Source organism: Python bivittatus, unplaced genomic scaffold, assembly GCF_059951505.1.
Source record: "Python bivittatus isolate LINGU-HERP-01145 unplaced genomic scaffold, Pbiv_v1 ctg000560_np1212, whole genome shotgun sequence".
NCBI lineage: Eukaryota > Metazoa > Chordata > Lepidosauria > Squamata > Pythonidae > Python > Python bivittatus.
The window spans coordinates 4,208,423-4,234,517 of record NW_028277083.1 but is presented as its reverse complement, the minus strand read 5'-3'; the positions used below and the strand labels follow the sequence as shown (position 1 = coordinate 4,234,517).

Genomic DNA, 26,095 nt, shown 5'->3' with positions numbered 1-26,095 from the left:
ACACCACAATTGTTTCTGCTATGGACAGATGTACCATTCCAAGCACTACGACAGGGAGATGATTCTACCTAACCTACATGGACAGGTTTTTCTTTTATCTTTTGCTATCTGCTATGGTACAAGAGGAACGCTACCCTTAGAATCCTTTCACAACTTCCTTTTAAGAACCACAGTGGTGCTGTTGCGTGTTGCCTGCCTTCTCCACTCCACCAGATTCCAGCTTTGAAGCCTCGGGTGGATAACCTTTCTAGATGGACAACGCCTGGCCTGTACAGTTTTCATATACCCAAAGACTCATTTGAGCCCTTTTCCAATCTATTGTAAAAACCTCTTTCAGAAAACAAAAATGGAGGAGGGGGAGGAAAAAGAGAGAGAGAGAGAGAGAGAGAGAGAGAGAGCAGGAAAAGAGAAAAGGACGAACAAAAAAGCAAAAACGGATTTACCTTTTTAATTATAAATATAAAATATAAATATATAAATATATATAAATATATAAACTTTTTAAAAAAACTGTGAAAAAAAAATTATGGAAATTATAAAAGCAAACACAGTCTGACTCTTTATTTTTTATTTCCAGTTGGAATTGTGACTGTAAAAAAAAAGAAAGAGAGCGAGCGAAAGAAAGAAAGAAAGAAAGAAAGAAAGAAAGGAAGAGAGAACACAGGGGAATAGGACAGCCAAACTTTGCTTACAGACTGTGTACTGTATCATAGAAGCGACTCGCGTGAGCAAAGGTTTATAAAGAGAGAAGAAAGAATTGTATGCGAATGTTAAATAGAAAGCACTTAACTGCCCACTGCCTTCTATGAAACACACGGATTTTTGCAGACAATCGAGAGGAATGGAGCCAGGTGTTTATTGTCCTCCCCCCCACCCTTCCGTTGTTTTGTGTTTTTTTAATGTTTTCATTTGTTTCCCACTTTTTTTTTTTTTGCATTCTGTTTGTTGCCGAATGATGTGTGATTCTTTTTCATAAAAAAAAAAAGAAAAAAGAAACATTGAAAAAACAAACCTTACGGGATTCTTCCGTTTTCTTTGCCTCGACTTGCGTGGTGGCAGCGTGCGCCGATCTCCCTACCGCCATGACCTTGGGATGTTCTTGAGTCGTTCCAGAAGGTTGGTTCCCAAACCCTACCCTGATTTCAAATGGCTTGAAATGGTCTCTTTGTGCCTTCCTCTGTTTGAAAGATGACTCTGTGCATGCAGAAATCAGAGCCGTGGTGGTTGATGCGCTCCGAAACAAAAGGGTATTATGAAATTAGATTTTTTTTAATTGGATTTTTATGATGATGATCCTGGAAGAGTGGCTGGCAGGCAGAAACAGAAAAGAACCCAGGTTTGAGCACTGGCGGCATTCACATACAACACTAAGCCAGGCTTAGTTTTACCCATGGTTTTTGGAGACGTGGCCCTCCTGGAGACCAGGACCTGGCAAATCCTGTTTTCCCTCTGGTTCTCCAGCCAGCACCCAGAATTTTAGACTGAGCACAAAAACCAGACTCTGGATGTGGTTGTCATAAACCAGCAGTCCTCATCTTGTAACAAACCATGATTTTTTTTCCTGAGATGAATCTGTAGATTGGACAAAGCCAGAAGCCAGTCAACCCACCAGCCTACCAGATATTGGCTTAGTGTCTGGTGTGAATGAAGTCTTGAAGTTAAGGATTTGCAACGTCTTTAAAGGGCCATTTCATAACATGGTCCTGCAAGTAACATAACCCAGATAAAGTGCCACGTAGAGCAAAGCCTGGTTAGTTTGCTGCAAGTAGCAGACAGTTAGGTTGCTCTGCAGTGCTGCAGAGTCGGGCCAGGCATACGAGCACATGGGCTGCTCTCTTGTAGCATTTGTGTGCCATGCACAACTGGAGGGCATGCGTTTATCCCTAGCCAGAGTCTCAGTCCTTTGCACTGATTAGAATGGGCAACCTGTGACTTTTGTGCCCCAAATGCTAATTTGAAACACTACCTGTGTAAACTCCGTTCAGACCTGGGAAGAGCCACTATCCAAGGGTGTCATGTCAAAAGGAAAAGAAAAGAGGCAAATTGCTGCAACTTTTTGGAGTCCAGATTCCTGCCAACTGAGCCAGTTTACAACACTGGAACCCTCCTTGTTTTATGGAATCCTTGCCTTTGCTTCTTAGAACGCGACCTGCCACCTCTCCAGATCTTTTGATAATCTTGGTCTCAGGAGACCCATGATCTCCTGGCTTCTGATGTCCCCTGGTGGAGGGATGATGGTGACATTTGTCCCGGGGTGGGGTGCTGGCCGCTGCACAAACTATAGAAGGTGGTGCAAAGGTATGCCCTGTCTCTCTTTCACTCCTGTTCTTCTGGAAGGAATTCAAGCACAACGTTTCAGCCTGGGTGTGAGGTGTGGGTGGGAAGAACCCAGCTGAATAGTGGAATTGGGCATAAACACATGGACAATGTTAAGTCCATACCAGAGAGAGGAAGAGGAGGAGGAATCTCTGGCCCGTCCCAGAAGGCTTTTCTGCCCTGGCCTTAGCCTGTGGTTTTAGTGTCCCGTGGCCATGAGTGAAGATGCATGGATTGTGTTTGCCTGGGACGCTTTAACTGTCAATGGACCACCCTTGATTCAGTGAAACGGGTTAGGGCTAGAGGTGGTGCGTGTGCCAGACAGACAAAACAGATTCTGGCCAAAGCGATTCTGGCCAAAGCAGGCTTGGAAAATTAGCATGAGAGCTACTTCTCACATTGCTAGAAATAATGGTTACTAAAATGGGGTATAGATGCAGGTTGCCCCTCGCAAACCAAAGAGGCACACTTCCAGCCCTCTACATAGGATAAAAGGCAAAGAAACGGGCAAATGTTTTGCCACCTTAAATAGCCAATGACAGCCAGTTTGGTGCAGTGGTGAACACACCAGGCTAGAAAGTGGAGACCGTGAGTTCTAGTCCTCCTTTAGGCACGAAGCCGGCTGGGTGACCTTGAGCCAGTCACTCTCTCTTAGCCCTAGGAAGGAGAAGGCAAGGGCCAACCACTTCTGAACTCTTGCCAAGAAAACTGCAGGGACTAGTCCAGGCAATCGCCAGAAGTCAACGATGACTCGGAGGTGCCAATAAATAAATAAATAAATAGTGCATATATAAGAGTCTCACTTGAAAGTAGGATGTTCCCTGGCATTCTTGTGATAGAACCTCAACCAAACTTCTAATACGGACTGTTCATCAGAGCTCTGAGATTCTTGTTCCTTGGATTAACTGTTTCCACTCTAGGCTTCAAGACTGGAAGTTTAACACTTAGTGTTCTTCTAGGACAAAGAGTAAGGAGAACAGGATGTAGGATGATGGGTCTGAATCTGTCTTCCTGCTTTGCTGTTTCTCATTTCCATTTGAGACTGTTAGTCATCTCTTAACTTGTGGTGGTCCTGGAAACTGGGAGTGGAATGAAGCCTTGGTCAATGAAGGATCCCCTATCCCCCCTCCCTTGGTTTCCTTTCCAGATCGCTTCCACCCACAAATGCAGGCACTCAACATCATTGCCCAAGATCATGAGCAATTCTGATTCTTCTAGGCATTGTATGTATGTAAATGTGCAAACTGGCTGAAGATGGGACAATTCTTGCCTCTTGAAAAACAGGTGGTGCTTTCAGTATTCCAAAAAGCAAACTGCTCCCAGAAGCAAATCCGGAGGTTGCTGGTACTCAGCAACATTGCCAGCTTCCTCCCGAGAGAAGCCCGTAGAATCTTTTAGATGATGGAGGTATAGAAACAGAACAGATAAATTGTTTTACTATTTTATTAATCAAATTTATATGCCGCCCATCTCACTGTATAAGTGACTCTTATACAAATACATCTGGAGCTGGGTGGGATATATAGTTAGGAGAGATACAAAGCAACAGGATCCATCTGTGGCTTGAAGAGACCTATGCTTCATGGATCTTGGCTTGGGGCAAGCTGATTTTGTTGGAATGGTGGTGGTAGTAGAGACGACCCAACTTAAAATAAATACTTTCAACCGGACTAAAGAAATGTAAAACGAACACCCTGTTATCCGTGATGATGCAGCAGAAGAATTCTACTTATCCACAGTTAAGTGGACAACGTAGAAGTGGAAGCAAACAAGGGATAAGAGAAAAAAATCTTCAACATTCCTTCTGGTCTTTGGTTTCATACAGCGTGGCTCTTCTTAGCAAGCCAACACAACATATCTGTTGCCTTTTTTTTTTTTTTTTTTTAACTTCTACAGATTTTAGGAGATAGATGTGGAATCTCATATCTGAATGTCCCACTATCACAGACAAAAAACGAAGTGGTCAGGGAGAAAATTAGAATCCTCTCCTGCATGCTATCTTTCTCTATGCAGGGAGTTATCTTTTCTTAATGGAAGAGCAATCAAATAAGAGATTGTATTTTAAATGTTAGAAGGGTGCATTGCAGGAAAAGCCACTCATACCAGCTTTTGTGTCCTGTCCCTGCGGAAAATAAGAATCCTCATTTGTAATTTTGATTTTAATCTAACAACTCTGGGATATGATGGAACTTGGTATGGAGGTTTATGTTGGTGTAGCTCCAGCAGAAAGAATGCTTTATTCACAAGCCTTTGAAATATGCCTCTCACCTCCTCAAACCTCCCCAAAATTTCAGGGGAGTTCCATGAAAGGAAACGAAGCTTCTGAGCCAATGGCTTTTTACCTCGCCCTCTTTTGCACCCTAAAAACACAGTGCCATGTGCAAAAGCCACTCCACAGCCCATCAGGCTGTCACAAAGACCAGGAATTGACATCATCATCGTGGGAGACAATGTGTCTTCAACTGTTGACTAAGCAGCTGCCTAAAAAACTAAGCAAGAGACAGCAAAGGGAGCCTCTGTCATGACGACATGGGCAAGATGGTACTCTGACCGGTGGACTCGATTGCTACTACGGATAACTGTATAGGACACGAAGCAGTCCACGGGAGAAAGCCTTCCTGCTCAAACTTGGTTGAGCAAACAGGAACAACACAACCTGCACAGGAAAGTAGCCACATGGATCATACCCATGTGAGTATGAGTATGGGTGTCATACACATGGTCATGGGTAAGGATGTGGCTTGGATTTTCCATGCTGATCCTGAAAGCTCCAGGGCTGTGCCTGCAGGGGGCATCGAGTCACAGGCTCCCTCCCTTTCTTGCCTGGTATGCCTCGACATCAGTACTCCATTTCTGGTCTGGTCAGTTCCCATCTGGGATGGAGGCATTGTAGTTCTCTGGGTAGACACAGGAACTTGGAGAAATGCTGGTGAGGCTGTAGGCAGAGTAGGCTACAACAGAGCCCAGGGTCAGCCCTGTCATGTAGGATACAGTCATGGTGTTACCTGGGAATGAGAAACAGAGAAGAGATGGTTACAAGGAGAGGGCAAGGATGTCCCACAGCCCATGATGTTGCCTGCAAAGGATGGAAATTACACAATTGACATAATTTGCAGGATGATGTTATGATGTGCATGTCTTCATTTGAGGGATGACTACATACCAAATGGAGTGACATCATGGCTTCTACCAGACATCTATGATTGCAACAAATTAAGTTTTGTAACCATCATCACGGCCATCACCATCAGGGGCTGCACTCCATTCGATCATTAATATGGTTAGTGTTTTTCAACCTCAGCAACTTTAAGATGTATAGACTTCAGCTCCCAGAATTCCCAACTCTAACCCCAGCTGGGGAATTCTGGGAGCTGGAGTCCACACATCTTAAAGCTGCCAAGGTTGAAAAACATGGTTTGGATCAATCACTGCAAGTCTAGGATGGACTTCCTGACTGCATCCACAGGATTTAGACTTTATCAAACACTCTGGACTTTTTACCTGGAGGCTCGGGGGCCAAAAGAGGTTATACATTAAAGCACCACCTGACTGGTAGCACTGGGTTGCTGAACTGTATCAGCTGCTGAAATAGTTTTTTTTCTGAACAAGAAAGCAAGGAAGAGGATAATTAAGCCATTGGCTAAATTTCAAGGAAGGTGGTGGTCATAGGCAACTGGGAAAGAGCATGATGATGTCAAGCACATCATGTGTTCATCGTGCAAATGATGCAAATCCCAGAATTTGCATTACACAGGGACCTGCATGACATCACTTGCCTCTTCAACCCCATGGATTTATTTTAATAATAATTCTCCTTCTCAACATGGATGGATGGATGGATGGATGGATGGATGGATGGATGGATGGATGTTCTCTACAAGGTAGTTGCTATAATAAAATAATTAAGTGGAGCTGATGCCAATATTGTTGCATCTGGTCTAAAAACTCATACTGGCTTTCTTTTCTGGCAACTGTCTCGCAATTCTTTGGGGGAGAGATGGATAACTATTGCCCTGACCTGCTAATTCCCGCTGCTCGGGGCTCACTTTGCCGGCAGCCAAGATCATGGGGACGCTGCCAAAGTAGCCATTGGTGATGCCCATCAGGAGCGAAAAGATGCATGCCCAAGCTGGGTGGCTGAAAGTGGGCTTCCCGTTGGGGTAGACGCACATGATGAACAGAGGGATGAAGATGACGCGCAGGCAGGAGTAGAGGAGGAGGTGGGCTCCCCTCCAGTCATAAGGCAAGGCAGCCAAGATCTGGAAATGCAGAGAGAGAAAAAGAAGAGCTTATGATCTGCAGAATCCACAAGCAAAATATAAGATACTTCCTGGATCTGACTTAGGCTCCATGGAGACTTTCTCCCACACGAAGGCAAAGCCAGCTGTCGGGATTCACAGGTAGACTGGCACAGGGTTGAGAGACTTGCTTAACCTGACAGCTAGCAGCCGGACTTGTGATTTGGTGCCACGCTACAACACAGGCAGAGGTAAGATTCCAGCTGGTATTAGTTCAAACCCCTTCTGAACCTGCAAACTTTGGATGTGGCCATCCATCTATTTTCAAGCAACTTTTTCCTAGTTTCAGTCTCTCTGTGAGAGAACAACTCAGACCTCTGGTTGGAATGCAACGTCTCCACTGGGCAGCTTGGGGAGAGAAAGGAGAAGGCCAGAAACAGAAAGGGAGAGAAGGGCACAAAGAGGTCCTTGTCCCCCCCGACCTTGACCTGACCCACTGCTCGCTTCCTCTCTGCTCACCTTGTGACCCCAGTAGGGAACCTCTGACACAGCATACCAATCCCAGATCTTGCTTGTCCACGATTCCAGATGATGGATGTCACCTGTGACCTGATCCTGCTGACTAAGGCTTTTTCTCATTCACAGCAATGCTCAGCCACAGAGCCGTTCTGCAGGATCCTAGCAAAGCTAGCTCCTTTGCAGCTGCAATTTCCAGATGTTCACTTGCGGTGTGTCAAGTAAGCATCTGCTCTGAAATTGCAGTCTCTCTTGCCATGCCTGGCCAGAGCTCAACTTCCAGAGAATCCTGGCTCTTGCTTGGAAAAGGCAGTGAGTCTCTGGCTGGGTTGGCAGGAAAGATACTTTAAGGTCCTTCCTAATGAAAACTCAGATGCGCTTCATAGAGCATCCTGCAAGCAAGGAGGGAGGGAGGGAGGGAGGAAAGAAATGTCATAGCCCAGGACTCAGAGTGACTCTAAAGAAGCTGCTGCAGCTGTACCAGTGGAATGTCAGCCTCAGGAGACACCAAGCCAGGAATCACCTGAGGCTGATCGAACACAGGCACCATCAGAACAGTTGGAGTAGTCAGATGATGACGCATGGTCTCCAAGCCCTCAGACTCCGCAAGTAGAGCGGAGAGCAGAGCAATGATACTCAGTGAGGCTCCTTGCCAAGCAAGGCAGTAACTCTCTTGATTAAAGACAGCTGGCTGCAGCCTGATTTAAGAGGCAGCCCTGACCCTTGCTTCTCTGTTGGAAACAACCATCTGATCTCCTGCTCTGGTGTGTTGTTGCTCCTGTGAATCCTGTTCGTGAAACTCTGATCTTGGACTGGCTGACAAATCTGACTCTGCTCTCTGAACTTCAGAATGGATTTTGACTAGTACTCTTCTGCCTGCTCCTGTTGCAAGCGAAACCACCTAGGCAAGCTTTCTTTCCCAGAGACTTTGTTGGTTTACATTCCCTTTTTGTTTGCCATAATCTGCTCAGCCTTGAGTAAATTGCTATTTTCATCTAGCAATAGAGTGTGTGAGTTTGAAACCTGAACCAGGACAGGAAATGGAAAAGGGAGGGAGGGAGGAAGTTAGAAGGAGGAAGGAAGGAAGGAAGGAAGGAAGGAGATGGAAATGAATGGAAGGAAGTAAGTCCAAAACAGAGTCCACTAATTTTAAGATTATTAATCTCATAACCAGGAAAACTAATCCTGGATGTACATTATTCTATAAAGCAGACCTCTAATTATATTATATTATATTATATTATATTATATTAATTATATTATTTATTTATTTATTATTAAATTTGTATGCTGCCCATCTCCCCCAACGGGTTATGTTATGTTATGTTATGTTATGTTATGTTATGTTATGTTATGTTATGTTATGTTTTATGTTATGTTATATTTACATTGTTAGAGCCCCAGCAAAATTGTCTTAAGGTCTTTAGATATTAGGATCCTCCCTCACTATAGCAAAATTACCATAGTGTTAGATTCATCCCCCACTGTGGTATTCTCGAGGAGATGGGAGGTTTTTCAATCCAGAATTTAGTGACATTGCAGATCTCTGGGGAGTAAATAAATTCTTGTATTTTGTAGTCAATAAGAGTGATTTTCACGGAAGACGAGTATTATAAAGCATGCAAGGGAGCAGCTGTATGTTGCACAGCAAATCCAGTGTAACTAGAACAGCATCTGCCCAGAGGAGACTTGATATGTGTGGACGTTCTCAGCAAAGCCGTTGCAGAGAAGATGACTTGTGCAAGTGAGTCCATCTACGTTCAACAGAAAATTGCTCTGTGCATCAAAATCATAAATCATTCAAGTTCATTTTGTTTTGAAGTAGAAAAAAACGAATGTATGATTTACAGTTTTGATGATTAGAAAAAAATAGATTATGTTTACAACATATCACTCTTTTTTTCTATAAAGTAAGAGGTAAAGTTATGTTTAAACTTATAACTGCTGTAAAGAAAATCAGAAGCTACCTCTTTATATTTCTTTTCCTTCTCTGAACTTTTGGCTTTGCCTTTTTCCCCTTTTTCTTTCCTTTCTTTATTCTAGATTCCTTTTCAGGTTTACCCTTTTAAATTTTCAGATAAAAATCATATTAAAAAAGAAAAAGAGAAATTGCTCTGTGGGCAATGGCCACATGTTTTGTCATAGGCAAACCAAGGTTTACCTTGCCCACAAAATCAGAAAGGTTGAAGATGGCCATGACGAGGATGGGGAGCCATTCACCCAAAGTACAATTCCGGATTTCCGATTCTAATCCAGGGAACAGACACAAGGTGATGAAGTAGGTCACAGCGATGGACAGCATGTAGGCCCCGATCACGCGAGAGACGACATAGCGGTGAAGCATCAGATCTACCAGAGTCCAGAGAAACAGGGCAGTTAGGCCAGAATTGCTTTTCATCCTGGCTTGTACAACGGACAGACCTGATGGTTACCTCTGAAGCTTGGCCAACTCCTTTTGATTTGAGGCTGAGGGACGTCAAATCTAACGTAGGTACCGCTGCCCGCCAGTTCACCCGCCTGCCCAAAGGTGTGGGGAGGAGAGGCGTCTTGTCCGTGAGGCGGATTCTCCTTGGAGCAAAAGGACAGAGAAATAGCGACCACCAACGTCAGCTGCCAAGAACCTCCAGCATAGCTCAAAGGAGGAGGAGGAGGAGGATATTGCAATGATGATGATGATAAGGACGTAATATTTGGAGGTACACTTTTAAACATGGAGGACCTCTACAATTGTTTTGGCCAACAGATCAATTCTGCATGAATCTCTCTAGGCAGAGGTAGACTCATTCATTCATTCATTCATTCACTCACTCACTCATTCATTCATTCTCTCTGGGAGCTCAGATGGTATACGTGGCTTCCCATTTTTCTCTGCAACTACAACCTTGTGAGGCGGATTGAGGAGAGAGGTACGAGTAGCCAAGAGTGGACTTAAATCTGCATCTCCCTAATTTTACTCAACATTTTAACCATGTCGCCAAGCTGGTGGTACTTTTGATTATTCGTTCCTTTGAAAACCATCTCTTGGGCAAAAGGGGAAGTTGAAATCCCCGAAAGAAATATAAACCCACTGATCAGATCAAATGAGTCTCAAATCTTCCTTGCCATGTCCAAGGTGAACTTTCTGTCACCATGGAATCATTTGAATTAACTTCTTGCACCAGGAGGGGTCACCATTTCTCTCCTTCAGCCAATCCTTAGATATAACGTACTTTGCGTAATTCCACCCAACCTACAATCCTTACGTTGCAGTAGGCCACCTTTTCAATATCTGTGGAATTGCATTTTGTTTTATGTTTTATTGTTAAAGGCGAGATGGGGGTCTGGCAGTGATATCTTGGGTTTGAAGGAAATTGTACAAGGAAGGAAGGAAGGAAGGAATATTATGTTTCTTTTGGATAACTTGCTGCCAAATTTGATCAGCATCACCTTGGAGGGCTTAGAGGCTGATGTTTCTATTCCTAGACACTATTTCTAAAAATTCCACTATTTAAGATCCATCTTCCCAATATGTTGAATGAGGAACAAATTCTCACATTGCCAGGAGATACCAGGTTAGGGAAAGTTGTTCTCAAAAATGTAAAAGTTTAAGTTTAAAACCCCAAGGAGCACAAAGCATTTCTGGCCACAACTTACAAATCGGATGTCTTCTGCTGTGACATCGTGGTGGACTCTGTATCCGGTGCCATTGTCCACGGGCCCTTTAAACTCAGAGGCCCCGTTCTGGGAGCGGGAGGTGTAATACCTGACGAAGTAGGTCTGTTTCACCAAGAGGTGGAGGATGAAACAAGTGAGTTCCAGTGCAACGGAAATGCAGAAGAAGATCATGGTGTTCTCCTTCTCATCAGACAGTAGAAGCTTGGTGAAGATGCGACTTAAGGAGATGATGACCCCAGCAGTGCCTGGAAGGAAGAGCTGAAGTTGAGCTTGTGTGTTAATACTAAGGCAACCCCCTGGACTATGGCATTACCAGAGTTTGTGAAGGCCTGGTCAAGAGATCTCCCTGGTTCCCCATACATATCAGTTCCTCCATCTCTTCTTTCCATCCCATTAAATACTGTAAAATGTTACGAAGGAAAAGACAGGATAGCTCCCAAGTTGTCTTTTGATTCTTAGTGCTCGTAGCCCTCATCTGAAAACATCCATGTCAAGCAGGGTCTATATCCTACACTTGTCGAGAGAGGCAAGAAGGATCATCAGGCAAAGGAGGAGAAGGTGTGTAAGAGCTGTCAGAAACGCTTTCTGTTGCATAAGAACAAGGGTTAGATGTTCCTTTAGACCCATTTGCCTCTTGTGGTACTGGGTTCTTCTCTCCCTCTGGCACTGCCAGAAGAACATGTCCACCAAAAGTCTTTGAATGGGCCAGGCGGGCCAGGTCATGCCTCAGCTGTTAGCTCTCAGGCCAACAAGCAAGGAGAGAGCTTGCAAGGCTACTCTGTGGTGCCATCTGTCCGGGTCAGCATTCAGCCTTCCCAATCCCACCCTCCAATCCAAGAGCTGTGGATTCAGATGACCAGAAGGCAATCCTACATTAGCAAAATCCATCAAGTAGAAAAGAAGCCATTGTGGGAGCCACTTATTGAAAGGCTGAGTCTGCACCCAGAAGAAAAGGGAGACATGAAATGTGTCTTCCCCTTGGGCATGGGGATTAATGGTGGGGTCAAGTAAATGGTGTCATTTGGGATGGAGATGGCTGATGATGGTTTGTGGCTTTAAAGATAGTTTGGAAAAGGGTTCATGAGAGGCAACACTGCTATTGATAGATTTATTTTGCCCCTCCATTGGCTCAAACAAGTTGGGCAAGGATTTTTATCTGACACTGACATCTGCTGCTCAAAAGCTGAAGGGGGATGAGTCCATTCAAGAGGCCATGCCCTACTTTCTAGATGCCCTTAACTCTGTTTTATTTTTTAATGCCTTCGGTTGGAGTTGACCAAGGAGGCTGGCCCTACCATAAGGCAGACTGTAGCAATCACCAAAGGGGTTAATGTGACAATTTTTAAAGGTGGCTCCAGAGATAAGAACAAATCATGAAGAGGCAGGTACAGATCTCTTGCTACAACATTTGCTTTAGCCCTGAATGAAGAGTTTTTAAGGTAATACTCACTTTCGCCTGTCATCACTCCCTGAGTATAGCGCTTGGGCAACATCCCGGTGTAACCGTAGAAACTGGATTGCTGCACTTAAAAGGGGAGACAGAGTTGAGCAAGCAAAGGAGAAGGAGAGTTATGATGCCTAGGCCAAGACATAGCAACTAGATCCCATCTTCGTTAAGGAACTTCTTCTGCTCCACCTCCTCTGACTCATTTGTGGTCAAGAATGACATTCATGAGTCCCACCAGGCAATTCCTGTTCCCAGACATCTGGGAGGCTGGGAGAGTCTCTGCTCCCCTTCCCACACATACCTGTGCACCCAAAGGCCACCACGCCTACCGCCATGAGATTGATAGCGTAGGCTTGGTGCTGGGAGAAGAGATCAAGCCAGACGTCACAGATGCTCACAAAGAGAAGGGGACCCAGAGCAAAGAGATATCCTGAAACGAACAACAGCCACAAAAGACGCGTGCCACTTCTACAGACAAGGATGCTACACATTCCAGAAGTTTATCTTCTGACATATAAATCCTAATACTCCCTACAATGGGGAGCATTGAGAATAAGTAATATACAGGTAGCACCTCTATATGGCTTCCTTCTGCAACTTCTGGCTGAAACTTTGAAGGATGATATGGAGAAGAGAAGGCACACCGAAAATTGTAATACTGGCTACAACTTTCTTAGTGAATAGCGGAAGCCAAGAGGTGAGGTGGGGAGGACAGGGGGATTCTGGACATACCCACAGTGATCCTGGTGTGAAGACTCAACATTTCTACCAGGACATTGTTGAGGATGACAGCAACCAGGGCTACTAAAATGTAGGTTAGGCTCATATCAAACACGATAGAGGTCCCTGCAGAAAGACACAATGCTGGGTTCATGCATCATGCTAAACCAGGGCCTTGCTTCAGTATGGCGAACTGAAGAAGCCACCATTGATTGAGTTCACACAAGATGCTAAACAAAAACCAAAAAACCATAGTCTGGCTTTGGGTGATGTGTCAACAGATGAAAAAAGGTGGGGTTGGAGGTAGGGAATAAGGTGGGAAGGAGAAACACTGCATGCAGTGAAGTTCTGTGGTGCTCCTTGGGTCCAACAAAAGTTGGAGGTTTATTAAGAGGAACAAGAGCAGGGTGCTTTATTCAATAATGTGGCTTGTGGGGTGATTGATTTTGCCCCCTCCGTCATCTTGAATGTTTTTAGTATTTTGTATAGGGTTTGTTTTTTATATTGACTTTTAATGGATTCACTTGTTTTAATTATTTATGGGGTATTTTTAATTGTTGTCGGGGTTTTGATTTTAACTGTGAGCCGCCCAGAGTCACCCATTGGGGGAGATGGGTGGCATACAAATTTAATAATAAATAAATAAATAAATAACGCAACAATAAATCTTCATCTTGGCATCTAGGAATTCCAACCTCAATATATTGATATTGTCTTGTGTTAAGAAGGAGGCATTCAGACCCCTGAGTTCAACTGAATAAGTGAGACTCTGCAAATAAAAACACATCCCGGGAGAGGCTCCTAATTCTTAAATCTGGGGTTCTCCTGAAGTTGTGGACTACAGTGGCCTGGCCAGTAGCCATGCTAGCCAAGGCTTATGGGAGAGGTGGAATCCAAAAGGCACAAACTTCCACTGACGGTGCGTGTTATGAGCGTATGTTCAAAATCAATTACAATGCCTACTTCTAATAGCTTTCATTCCAGAAAAGAGCTCACCAAAAGACTTTCAATGCTTTGGGGAGTTTGGGGATATTGAAAAAATACACCTACCTGGGTATTTGTGATGAAGGTAGTCAACATCTGTGATAAAGCTGTTGTAAGGCAAAAGAAAGCCAACACCCGCTAGAAGCATAGCAAAGTAAATTCCGTGATAGCGATCTTGAGGTTCAGGGTCTTCACAGACTACAGCCCAAAAGAAGACAGAAAGGTGACAAGGAGCTGTGGTGAGACATACTGTCCTTTCAACCCCTGTTCCTGAGCATTTCTGTATCTATCCAGGTGTAAATGTAATGATATGTGGGAATGACCTTGGGAGAGAGGAGGAAGAGCCACAGCCTGGACAACAGTCTGATAAACGAAATTTGAGTCTGAAGGAGGAGGGGTGGAGAAACTGTCTCAGAAGAGACCCTCCCTAGTTTTCGGGAGAGTAAAAGTAAGGACCGGAGGGGTACTTTGAGACTTCTGTTAATGTAACCTTGCAATAAAGATAGAGCTAGTATTCATGTCATGCTTCTTGTCTGGACTACCTTGAATGGCTAACATCAGGTCTGTCCACTGTACAATTTCTGGACCTTGTGTTGTTTCCTGTGCCCTGCACAGATTTAAACCTAGGGATGGGCAAACTTCCCTGGTTGGAATCATGTCAATATGTCCTCATCCATTTTCCAAACATGCTCTTCCAAGTCACAATTTTGGCCCAAGAGCAGTGATGACATTAGGAGTCTTCGTCCTGTATGGACCCTCCTGGAAATGGAAATTAGCTAGGGCAATTTGGGGGCAAACATAGGTATAAACTCTTCCTCATCTTTGGCTGGCAGTTACAGCAAGAGATAGCATAATTACGGCCAATCTGAAGGCAGCCGGCAACATCTGGGAGGTTGCAGCGAGAAAGCAAAATTGTAATGGTATGTGGGAAAGACCTTGGGAGACTGGGCAAAGAGATGCTGCCAAGGGAGTGGTCAGATAAGAGGCAGCATAGCCCGCAGCTGGATAATGGGTGGAGCAAGAGGATCAGAAGGGACCCTCCCTACGTTCTTGGGGTGTAAAGGAGACAGGGGGAGGACTGTACTTGCAGACTTGCAAGATTGATGTCAGCCTTGCAGGGTAAACCAGACAGGAATCACAACCAGATGAGCTAATTCTACTTCGTTGTAAAGCTACACAGACAGAATCTTTTCTGTTTCCTCATTGATTAACCAATTAATTAAACGCCCCACCTTTCCTCGCTTGGATAAGGGAGCGCTCTCACTCCAGTTCTAGAACTGTCACTCTCAAAAGGATGGCAAAGTGAAAAGCAGAAAAATCTGCTCTGGCTCAGGGATCAAGCTGGAAAATATGAAGGAGCAGCTAATCACCACTTTCTTCTCCCAGCCTGAGAAAAAGAGATTTTAACCACCATGTTTAGCTGTGATTTTTTTTAAATGCTGGCATTCAGGTTTCAAAACTGCCTATTTCTCCTTGTTATCTAGGGCCTGCCGGGCTGATGTACGCCGCTCGATAAACACCACCCTGATTAAATTCCATTAGGCAAATTGCAGCTTTTGAGGTGATAGTCAAGAGGTGCGCAAATGAACGAAATAGCCAGATCGTACAGCACGGAATAAGAAAAAGCAGACAAATGTTCCAGAAGGCAGGGCTACGAGATATCGGCCTCATAGAAGCTAAGCACACAAAAGAATGTATCTTCTTCACGGGACTGGCTGAACTGAGCACATCTTTTAATAGGAATATGGGACATCCGTGGTGAGGCCATGTTGAAGAGAGAAGTCATTGCAGCTCTTAGCGGTGAACTCCATCTTTCAAGACCATGAAACATGTTCTGCCAAATTCTGTGATTTGTTCCCATCCACCCACTGCCATGCCAAATTGATATGACCCCAGGTCTAACCTACATGCGTGCTTCATTCTTCATTTTCTTTTCTCTTCATTTTTCATGGGCCTGTTTAAATGCGCCATATTATTTAGAGGAAAAAGCATGACTTCATCAGTGCACATCATAGATGGCAACCAGCCATCCTACCTTGATAGAACAGGCCTGGGGCTATGCGCATCAGAAACTTAATCAGTTCAACATCATCCCCTGTGATCCACAGGCTGAAGGATGTCTTTGAATTGCCCAGATGTTCTATAAATACTGAAGCCTGGAATGGACATATTTTCCTAGCGTACTTTCTCCAAGCCTTCACTATTGTGCCAGCCTAGTGCAGAGAGGCCATTTGTAAATCTGACCATGAAGCTCAGGACTTACTCTGTACAAATCCAAGGAACTGAAAACCAGGTTCACAAACATCCTAAACACCAGCCTATCCCATCCTATACCTTTCAAATGTATTGGATTCCTAACCTTAACTGTAACCACAGCTCTCACCAAAGGTAAGCAGAAAAAGAAAATGAAAAGAATTTCCCCCGAACAAACCAGGGAAGACTGAAATGATCAGCTGAATGTGGGAGGATGAATGATTATTAACAGAACTTTATGAAAATGGAGGCCAGGTTGAGTGGAAACTTGATCAGAAGAGCTTCGTACGTCCTTAAGCTGCAGAAACACAGGCATGGACATGTAAGGGAAGGAGATCACAAAATACAAAAACGCTGAGGGAAGTTTCATTGCTACCCCAAAAAGCAACACTCTCCAGGGGAACCACATCTGGACAGTTCCCAAACCATCTCTTGAACCCTTACCTGGTTCCATGAAAGTGAGGACACCCTTGGTCTGTCCTGTTTTGTCCTGAAGCTCTTCTTCTTCCAGTTGGTAGCTGTCAAAACTGAAGCTCATCACGACGTTCCCTTCAGGTGTCACCCCTGGACTTCCTTCCTTGAAGTGGTGATCTCCCCCTACGGAAACCATGGCTGCTGACCTAGACGTTGGAAGAAGAGATCACCATCTCCATGCATGTCCCAGTGGATCATCAGCGTTACATACTTCGTCTGAAATACTTTTCAAAGACATGGATTGTTCTGTTGCAAGGAGGAATCAGCACCTTTCAGCTATGGAGGTACAAAGCTCCAGATAAGTATGGCGCTTGTAGGACACAGAGACCTCAAAACACCCATCTGCTATCAGATAAATTCTTCAGTTCAAGCAGGAATTGGAAATTTGCTGAAGGGGCAATGGAATGGAATTGCTTAAGCCTATCTTCTCCCATCTGAGCATTTTCTAGACTTCAACTCCCAGCATTCTCAGTAATGATCAGGCTGAATTCTGGGAAGAGAAAGTCTACACATCGGAAGGGCACTCAGATTATTTATTTTATTTATTTAGTAAACCAATGTATACAGTTGCCCATCACACCACCGGCGACGCTGGGTGGCGTATGACAAATTAGACAAATTATGGCTGCAGAATTTCTTCCATTAAAAAAAAAAAAAGGATTTGGATTAATTTCTTAAAAGCATGTTGCCAGGAGCAAGCAATGAGCTCCAAGGGAAATATGTGAACAGAAAAACAAAACTGGCTCATTTAATGTCCAGTTCTTTCTACTAGAGCGGTGTTTCTCAGCCCTGGCAGCTTGAAGATGTGTGGACTTCAACTTCCAGAATTCCCCAGCCAGCTAGGCTGGCTGGGGAATTCTGGGAGTTGAAGTCCACACATCTTCAAGTTGCCAAAGTTGAGAAACACTGTACTAGAGGCACAAAATCCATACGGAAGCATGAATATATCAATATTCCCCATCCTGGTTGGTCCAAATGTCTATCTTTACCCCGGCCGTGGATAATGGGAATCGTGATGCACTACCCCGAAACACACCAGATCAAGGGAAATGAATCCATGTTATGAAGCCCTGCACTCAAAAAAACACTGCTATGAGTTTTCCTTACTTTGGAAGCGAATGGTCCCCCCAAGGCCATTTTTTAAATTGTGTTTATTTCAGAAGAAGAGCTAAGGATGTGTGTATTTCTCTTCACTGGCTCAGTACAATTTAACCGGGTTTAACAGGGCTTAGCATGAACTGGGAAGCGCCATCAATTCCAGTGAGTTGCTAATTCCTGAAACATGAAGCTTGAAAAAATAAACTCGGAGTATTCTGCTTTCTCCTGTTCCTATCTATCTTGCTATGCCAGGCCAATATTATACTTGACTGGGAACTTACCTTCAGAAGAGAAAAAAAGACATCCTGGTAGGATTTAACCTCTTTTGTTAACCACCAAGGTGCCTAAACAAGGTTCTAGTCCACAGTGTTTCCAGAAGCCAGAATCCTTCTCTAACACCAGCAGCAACAGTCCGACTCTTCAGCTTTTCCTGTCTGCAGATTTGCACCATTGATACAGCCTGTGCCCAACCAACTTCTTGGAAGAACATTTGAGCAAGGTTTTTAATTTCTCAGTGCTGACAACAGAGAGCACTACATTTATATTACCCTACTACTCCATGCTCTTTTTATCCACAGAATGGAAAACAAACGTGCTTTTCCCTTTCCCTGGGGGAAAATATTGCAAGGTATCCAGCTGGAAGTTCACATTCTATCCTTTGTAGCTGACTTTGATCTCTTTCCTGAAAGGACATCATTTTCTTTATAGTCTGAGCTGTCGCTAAGAAGGCATACAGCTGTTTCCTGGCATTATTTCTGAGTGGGATGAAGTCGTGCTTAATTAACCTTATGTTAAGTCTTTTCAGCAGGTGAAGAGAAAAAAAGAAAAGAAACATGGAGGAATATGTACGTCTGCAAACTTAACATGCCTCCCCCCCAAAAAATAAAGGGTGGGGGGAACAGATAAGGCCAAGACGCTAGGAAAGGATTTCTAAATACCTGTTCTGAAAGACGTGGGGATTATTTGCCTTTTAAACCGTCATCCTATTTTCAAACCCCCAACACTGCCAATATTCAGCCAACTAACCTAGCACACAAAAACATCATTGAGTAACACCTGTTAGATCTAGGTTAACACCTTTGTTACCCTGGGTCTATCTTAGGAATTCATCCTTGTCTGCCCAGTTTAGTTTTAGGCATTTAGGATATTATAAAATAAAAAGCAGCTCTACTGCGAATGAAGCAATTTAAAACAACAACAGACTGCTTTCGATTCAGAAAAGCAACTCAGCTGGGGGCGGGGCGGGGGGCTTATATGTTGACAGTATCTCAGCTTGGAAGATCCAGCATGAGAAATTTAGCTACTTTTATACCTCAATTCCACACTTTCCTGGTTAGTTGTAAAAGGGAGGGAGGGAGGGAGGGAGAAAAGAGAGAAGGAGAGAGGAAGAAAGGAAAGAGAGAAGGGAAAGAAGGAAAGAAGGAAGGAGATAGATAGATTCAGGAAGGAAGGAAGAAGAAAGAGAAGAAGGAAGGATAGTCTTAGAAACATTGAAGGAGCTAATTATGTATCATGTTATCAAAAAACCTCCTCCTATACTCCTAGGGAGAAATCAGGAAGGAAGGAAGGAAGGAAGGAAGGAAGGAAGGAAGGAAGGAAGGAAGGAAGGAAGGAAGGAAGGAAGGAAGGAAAAGAAAGAAAGAAATTCAGGAAGGAAGGATGGAGGGAAGGATGGAGGGAGGGAGGAAGAAAGAAGAGAGAGAAGGGAAGGAAGGAAAGAAGGAAGGGAGGAGATAGAGATTCGGGAAGGAAGGAAGGAGAAAGAGAAGAAGGGAGGACAGTCTTAGAAACCTTGAAGGAGTTAATTATGTATCATGTTATCAAAAAACCTTCTCCTATACTTTCTGCAGCATTCTGACCCTACAACTGTTGCAGCCAAAACAACAGAGTCCTATGGCATCTTAAACTCAATACTTGAGTTGTCTGGCTGCAGCCCACTTTTGATGCCACCGGAAAGCATTTTAGTTGTTCAAATGACACAGGGATTTTGCTTGTTTTAGAAACAAAGGCAGGGAAGAAAGAGGCCCCCTTGGTAGGAAATGGAAGTCTTCAAATGGGTGGAGAACAACAGGTTGGAGAAAGTGAGGAAGGCCACAATGTATTTCCATATTCTATGGCAGTGTTTCTCAACCTTGTCAACTTTCAGATGGGTGGACTTCCACTCCCAGAATTCCCCAGCCAGCAAGGCTGGCTGGGGAATTCTGGGAGTGGAAGTCCACCCATCTGAAAGTTGACAAGGTTGAGAAACACTGTTCTATGGGTTGGAGAAAAGCATGAGACCAATTTCACATGACATCTCCTAGTGTGGACCATCAAGGTTGCATCAAAGTTCCGGCTGTTTTGATTTCTTTTCACCCAGATACAATAAACACAACCTTTTCCTTAAGTCACTTTAGTTTGCTGAAATCCACTCTTCTTCTGAGAAGGGCATTGCTTCAAATGCCACTAAGATCGCAGGGTGAACCTTCATGCAACGCTTGGCCCCAGTTGAGCTGCAGCAATGAATCCCCACCTTGGGCGGCAAGGCCCAACACAACGTGTCTCGTCTCTGGAGCTCGTGACCTCCAGTCTAGAGTCTGGGACTCATCCTGCCCAGTCCCATTATGGTAGAACATGGAAAAAGTGCCTTAGTGGGCTGTCCTTCTACACTCATTTTCCAAAGACAGTTCAGAGAAAGATGGGGAGATGTTTCCTCACCCATTTTCCTTGCTTTGGTGGAGAATTTGAGCGTCAGCCACCTTGGCCACCCATACGGGGAGAGCGAGGAGCTGGGGCTTACCAGCCTCTCCCAGTACAACCCCATCGGATCTCCCTCTAGATCCCTGGAGGCAGGCAAGCCGCCAGCCCTCCGGGCGGATCCGGCAGACGAGAGCCTTCCCCATCCCGTCGCCCTGCAGCAGCTTGGACTCCAACTCCCTTCGTTCCCAGCCAAGCGGGCTGCGGAGGGTTGCCGTCGGACGCCTCGTGCGGGCGCCAGCTTGGAGAAGGCAGGCAAGCAAGCTGAGCCCGGAGGGGCTGTGGCTCCGGCGTGACCAGGCGCCGGGGGAACTCCGCCAAGGGGTCTCGGGGGTTTCGCAGAAAAGTGAAGCGGGGAAAGGCTGTTTGGAGGGAGGGGACACGTCCTAGTTTCAGGGCTCACCCGACCCCAGCAGAGCCCCCCATAGTCCCGCCACTCCAAGCCCCCCCCCCCCCGCTTTGGCTTCCCTTCCCTCCGTCGGACAGAAAGGCCAGGACCCCCCCCCCCCCGTCCCCGCCGCCGCCTTTCCCGTAGGATGCGACGCCAACAGGTTTGCGCGCCCGGCGCCCCCCTGCGCCCCGCGAGGCCCGCCCGGCGCCCCCTCCCCTCCTTCCCCTCTCCGGCCGAGCGGGGCTCACCTCTACCCGGGCTGCGGGCGCCCGGCCCCGGCGGAGCTCTGCCCGCTGCCGCAGCGCTGGCCGCCTCGCTCTCAGCGGCGCCGGGGCTCTCCCAGCCGGCCAGCCCGCGCCTCCCTGGGGCGACTTTCCATGGCCGCCCCTCGGCTGCTCCAGGCGCCCTTTCCGGCGAGGGGCGACTCGGGGGCGGAGGCGCGGGGGGCGACGGACAGCGCCTGCTCCCCCCGCCTCTTGCCTGTCCTCCTCCGGCCCCCCTCGCGCTCCGCGGTTTCTCTTTCTCGCCTCCTCGCTCGCTCGCTCGCTCGCTCTTCTGCTGAGCCGGGGACGAGCGCTTCTCCCCCCCCCCCCGCGCCAAAGACAGCAGCCGGGACCCAGAGACCCCCCAGGACGAGGAAGTCCTTTGGGACCCTGCAGCTCCTCCCACAGATGAACACAGACCCCCAGGATTTCCCCGCCGGGCCGAATCATCCAATTCAACGGGTTTGTTTCCAAGTTAATCGATCGATTGATTGATGGGGGGGGGGGCGTTTACCAGACAACAGCCCTATTTTCTCTCATCGATTGTCCCTCTCACTTCCAAGAGGCGCAGAGCCACAGACGTGGGGTGCTGCCCCCTTTTCTGGAAAGTAGATGGGTCTGAAAAGAGACCAGCCCAAGAGGGGCCCACAGCGGTAGGGCTGAAGGGGAGCTGCAAACTCCAGCCCCAGTTCTGTCTTCTCCCGCAGCTTTCCCCCCTCCTGCTCCCCATGATGGCGAGGACGACGATTTGCATTTGGAAAAATGATTAAGGCTTTTCGCTCGCTCAATTAGCAAACGCCCTGCTTCAGACACTGGGGGAGGGAGCAGGGGGGTCTGCAAGGAGAGGGTCAAAAAGGCAAGGGGGGCCCCACAACTATGCCATCAGAGCCCTGCCTCACTGGTAAAAAGGGGCCAGGTTTCGATTGCATGGCTGTGGCCCCCATCTTTGACTTTTTTGACCTTTCTGGGGACCCCCCAGGAAGGAGATTACCACAGCGTTAAATACAGACCACAATGCCAGTTTAAAAAGGGGCAGAACATCAATGGCACCATCAAGGCTGACATCTTGACTTTTTTGACCAACCTTGCAGACATTCCTGCGTTCGGGGTGTGCAGCAGAGCAGACTCCTCGTTCAATTTCCAACAGCAGCCGAACAGAGGTTTTTTCATTTTCCTCCGGCCAGCGATGGCATGGAATGTATTTCCCACATTGCCAAAACGATGCGGTGGGGTTATTTTGCCAGGCGCAGGTTGTTGGAAGGTGCCTGGACGAAGGAAGGGTTTGCGATAGATTTGAGCAAGGACCGAATTGCAGGCCGTCAGAAGTAAATCTAGGGAAAGAATGGTTCTTTGTGTTTTTAAAACTTCAGGAAAACCGATTAGCATCAGCATCAGCCTAGGAGCATCTCTCGGAAGAGTGTGAAAAAGAGCCATCGAGAACGGGCTCTAAACTGGAATTCAAAGGTTTTGAAAGCTTCTCTGATGCTTAGAAAACAGGGTAAGGCTACATATAAGGAACCAAACCCCATAATCTATGGCAGTGTTTCTCAACCTTGGCAGCTTGAAGATGGGTGGACCAACTCCCAGAATTCCCCAGCCAGCCTTGCTGGCTGGGGAATTCTGGGAGTTGAAGTCCACCCATCTTCAAGCTGCCAAGGTTGAGAAACACTGATCTATGAACTCGGGTGGAATCCAAGCAGTTCCATATTCATTCATTCATTCATTCATTCATTCATTCATTCATTCATTCATTCATTCATTCATTTTCTGCAAACTGCACTGATTGCCAGTTTGCTTCCAGGTGCAATTCAAGGTGCTGGTTTTGACCTTTAAAGCCCTACGTGGCACGGGGCCAGGTAATTTGCAGGACCGCTTTTTCCCATCCCACCAGATCAGGCAGGAGGGGTGTGCTGGGGGTCCCGTCCCCAAAGGAGCTCCCTCCGGCAGGACCCAGGCAGCATGCCTTTTCTGCTGCGGCCCCCGCCCTCCGGAACATCATTCCCCCCCGAGGTGAGGGTAGCCCCATCTCTGTTAGCCTTCCAGAAGGCCCTTAAAACATGGGGGGGGGGTTCACCAGCCTTGGGGATCCTGGGAGAACTTGCAGGTGGCTGCATGAGATGAAGTGAGGTTTGTTCTCCTGCTCTCTTGGGTTTTGTTTACAGTATTTTATGTGTTTATATGTTTATTTTTGATTGTTTTTAGATTGTTATGGAGTTTTTAACTGTTGAGTTGTATACGCTGCCCAGAGTCACGTGGTTGTGAGATGGGCATAGAATAGAAATATGCTAAATAAATAAATAAATATTAATTTACATTCATGTCTGTCTGTCTGTCTGTCTATATCATCTATCTATCTATCTATCTATCTATCTATCTATCTATCTATCTATCTATCTATCTATCTATCTATCTATCTATCTATCTATCTCTGTCATCCATCCATCCATCCATCTATCAATCTATCTATATGAACTCAGCAATGCCACTTTTTAAAGGCACTCCCTGTTCACCCTCTGAGATATCTGCTACGTTCCACCTAACTGTTAGGGTGGTTGGCTATTTTGTTTTTTTAAGCTAAATTAAAATTTTAAAATTAAAATGGTGCTGCTTTTTCGCCAAGAAAATGGCTACCCTTTGTACTGGAGCGCTGGGGAAGAAACGTGAAGAAGAAGGAGGGGAAGGGGAATCGAAGTGAAGAAAAAAGAGATTCGTTTTTCCCGTCTTCCGCAGCCTGCTGAGTAAAGAGCGAGCTTATGAATTGTAATCTTCTCGCCGTCAATAAACGTCACTCTCCATCTCTCTGCTTGTCGACCCTGTTGCATTGGGTTGGATGTCAGAAAAAATGAAGGAGACACAGCACCCACCTGTTCCAGGGAAAGGCAGCACCCATTTATTCTGCTTAACACCTCTGGGCACAGCCAGGAAGAGGGAGAATCCACAATTCTCTTACACTATAAGGAGATTGTCCCTAAAAATATCTTTTTAACTTGTTCTTTCTACCTGTTTGGTTTTATGGTGAGTTGCCTAGAGTCAGTCTGGAGGCAGGCAGTGCCTAAATTGAATGAATGAATGAATGAATGAATGAATGAATGAATGAATGAATGAATGAATGAATAGATAAATAAAATTAACACATTTTGCAAAGTTTTTTTTTTAATAAAGAAGAAACTGTTCCATCCTTAGACTTTAACATTTTTATTCCTTGACTTCTCAAGGGAGCAGCCCTTCTGCATATCAGGTTTTAGACCAAGCTGTTTGTTGGGCTCCTGTGGTCAAGGGAGGAGACTGTGGGGAAGAAGGAGACTCTTGATCAATCTCTCCCCTGCCTCAAAGTTGGGTCTGGGGAGAGACAGAGAAGGCTTTGGAAGAAGAAATGGACTTGAGCGGGGCTTTGTGTAACACACCTATGCAACTCTCTGCTCCGGGGACCTCTCCCTTGGCTATAGAAGCTGGGGCTGCTGGGAGTTGTAGTTCACCCACATCTTGAGGCTCAAAGACACCCTACCAGTTCTCCAGAAAGCATTCCCAATTGCAGTGAGAGGGATTCTATTTCTGAATGAGGTCCAGGAACAGTGTCCATTTCATCCATCAGCACAAGCAGACAAGTGGGTCTGCAGGTCAAAAAAGTCAAGCTGCCCCCCCCCCGTGGCTGCATAACCGAAGCCTTGCCCCCTTTTCACATGTCAAAATGGGCATGGGGCTTCCATGGGGCTGTTGCAGCCACCATCTTGACTTTTGGGGCTCCTCCCAGGGATGCCTCAGGACGCCAATCGTACCCAGATGTTTACTGATGCATTTGTAGATGGCTGTCCCATGAAGACGAAGGGAGAGATGGGGGGGGGGAAGGAACAATGCAAGAGAGGACCCCTTTGGCCTCCAAAGGAACGAAGGCCACGTCCAAAACTTTCCCATTCCAACTATGCAATTCCCATTAAGGTAATGAAGTTTTCCCACAGAGCCAGAAAAAACCCTGGCCGAGGGGGTGGGGAAGGCTGGAGACATCTTGTTCCTGAGACAAGATGGCTCCCTCTGTTCTGCATAGCAAGCCTCTGGATCTTTCAAAAGAGGCACAGCAAGCCTCTGAATCTTTCAAAAAGATTCCACGACAGCAAAAAGGATGGGCACAACAAACAAATCTCTCCTCCATGATTTTGTGGCTCTCTCCCAGCATTTGCTGCCTGAGGCTGCTCTGGCCCTCCGGCTGATGACAGGCTGGTCCTGCGGCCGGGACCGGGATGAATCGCTTGTATTCTCTTTGGGGTCACTTTGGGGAAGAGGAGGAGGAGGAGGAAAGCAGGAGGAGGAGAGAAGGAGAAGGGGAGAAGGAAAGAGGAGAAGGAAGAAAGCAGGAGAAGGAGAAGAAGGAGAGAAAGAGAAGGAGAAGGAGAAGGAGAAGGAGAAGGAGAAGGAGGGAACAAGGAGCAGGAGCAGGAGGGAAGCAGGAAATAATGAAAGCAGGAGAAGGAGAAAAAGGAAAGAAGGAGAAGGAAAGAGGAGTAGGAGAAGGAAGAGGAGGAAAAGAAGAAAAAGGAGGGGGAGAAGAAAAGGCAGTGAAGGTGGCAGTTGCTTAATGCCTTTTGTCAACATTGCTGTCTTCCAACCAGTATGCTGGGCACAAGATTCAGATGTGTCTCCCTTCCTCCCAGTAAGCCATAAACATCTGATTTTGGATCTGCTCCGTGCCAGGGTGAAAAATGCAACCAATTAGGAGCTAGTCCACCACATCGGCCCAAAGTGGTTTAGCATCTTCCAAATTTGCAAGCAGAAAATCAGTCATTTCTCCTACTCCTGGCCTGGTGAGGTTCCCCTACGCACGCACACGCGCACACACAGACCCTCCTTGTGGCAGATATTCAGTTGGGCAACAGGCGCTGCTGTGGTGTAACAAACAGAAGACACAGCTGCTCCTCTCCAAAGAGCTGGCAAAGGCAGGAAATTAATTACGGACTTGATAAACCCAGCCGCCTTCCTGCTCCAACGGTGGTGAGGGAGCGTCAGCCGCGAC

At 46.0% G+C, this 26,095-nt stretch overlaps 1 protein-coding gene across 2 annotated transcripts; it reads right to left on the bottom strand.

Annotated features, from left to right (window-relative positions):
* Window positions 1-3,728: 3,728 nt before the first annotated feature.
* On the bottom strand, window positions 3,729-22,349 carry SLC29A4 (solute carrier family 29 member 4). 2 transcript variants are annotated; one of them, XM_088148005.1, is made up of 11 exons: window positions 22,175-22,349; window positions 16,573-16,748; window positions 13,942-14,073; window positions 12,904-13,017; window positions 12,473-12,601; window positions 12,175-12,249; window positions 10,704-10,969; window positions 9,503-9,638; window positions 9,232-9,419; window positions 6,335-6,575; window positions 3,729-5,321 (listed from the first exon to the last, which is right to left on the bottom strand). In XM_088148005.1, the coding sequence occupies exons 1-11, from the start codon at window positions 22,258-22,260 to the stop codon at window positions 5,179-5,181; spliced, it is 1,686 nt and encodes a 561-aa protein (XP_088004131.1). In that variant the 5' UTR covers window positions 22,261-22,349; the 3' UTR covers window positions 3,729-5,178. The 2 variants fall into 2 exon arrangements, with proteins under 2 accessions (XP_088004131.1, XP_088004132.1); XM_088148006.1 differs by lacking the exon at window positions 22,175-22,349 and adding an exon at window positions 21,076-21,326.
* Window positions 22,350-26,095: the final 3,746 nt, after the last annotated feature.

Bases quoted from the DNA above. Each gene is read 5' to 3' on its own strand.
- SLC29A4 (XM_088148005.1), bottom strand. From the start codon at position 22,260: ATGAAAAAACCTCTGTTCGGCTGCTGTTGGAAATTGAACGAGGAGTCT. The intron at 9,639-10,703 runs GTAAGTTGTGGC...TTTTGCTCCAAG, and splicing joins CAGCAGAAGACATCCGATTT to GAGAATCCGCCTCACGGACA. The intron at 9,420-9,502 runs GTAACCATCAGG...GGACTCTGGTAG, and splicing joins GAGTTGGCCAAGCTTCAGAG to ATCTGATGCTTCACCGCTAT.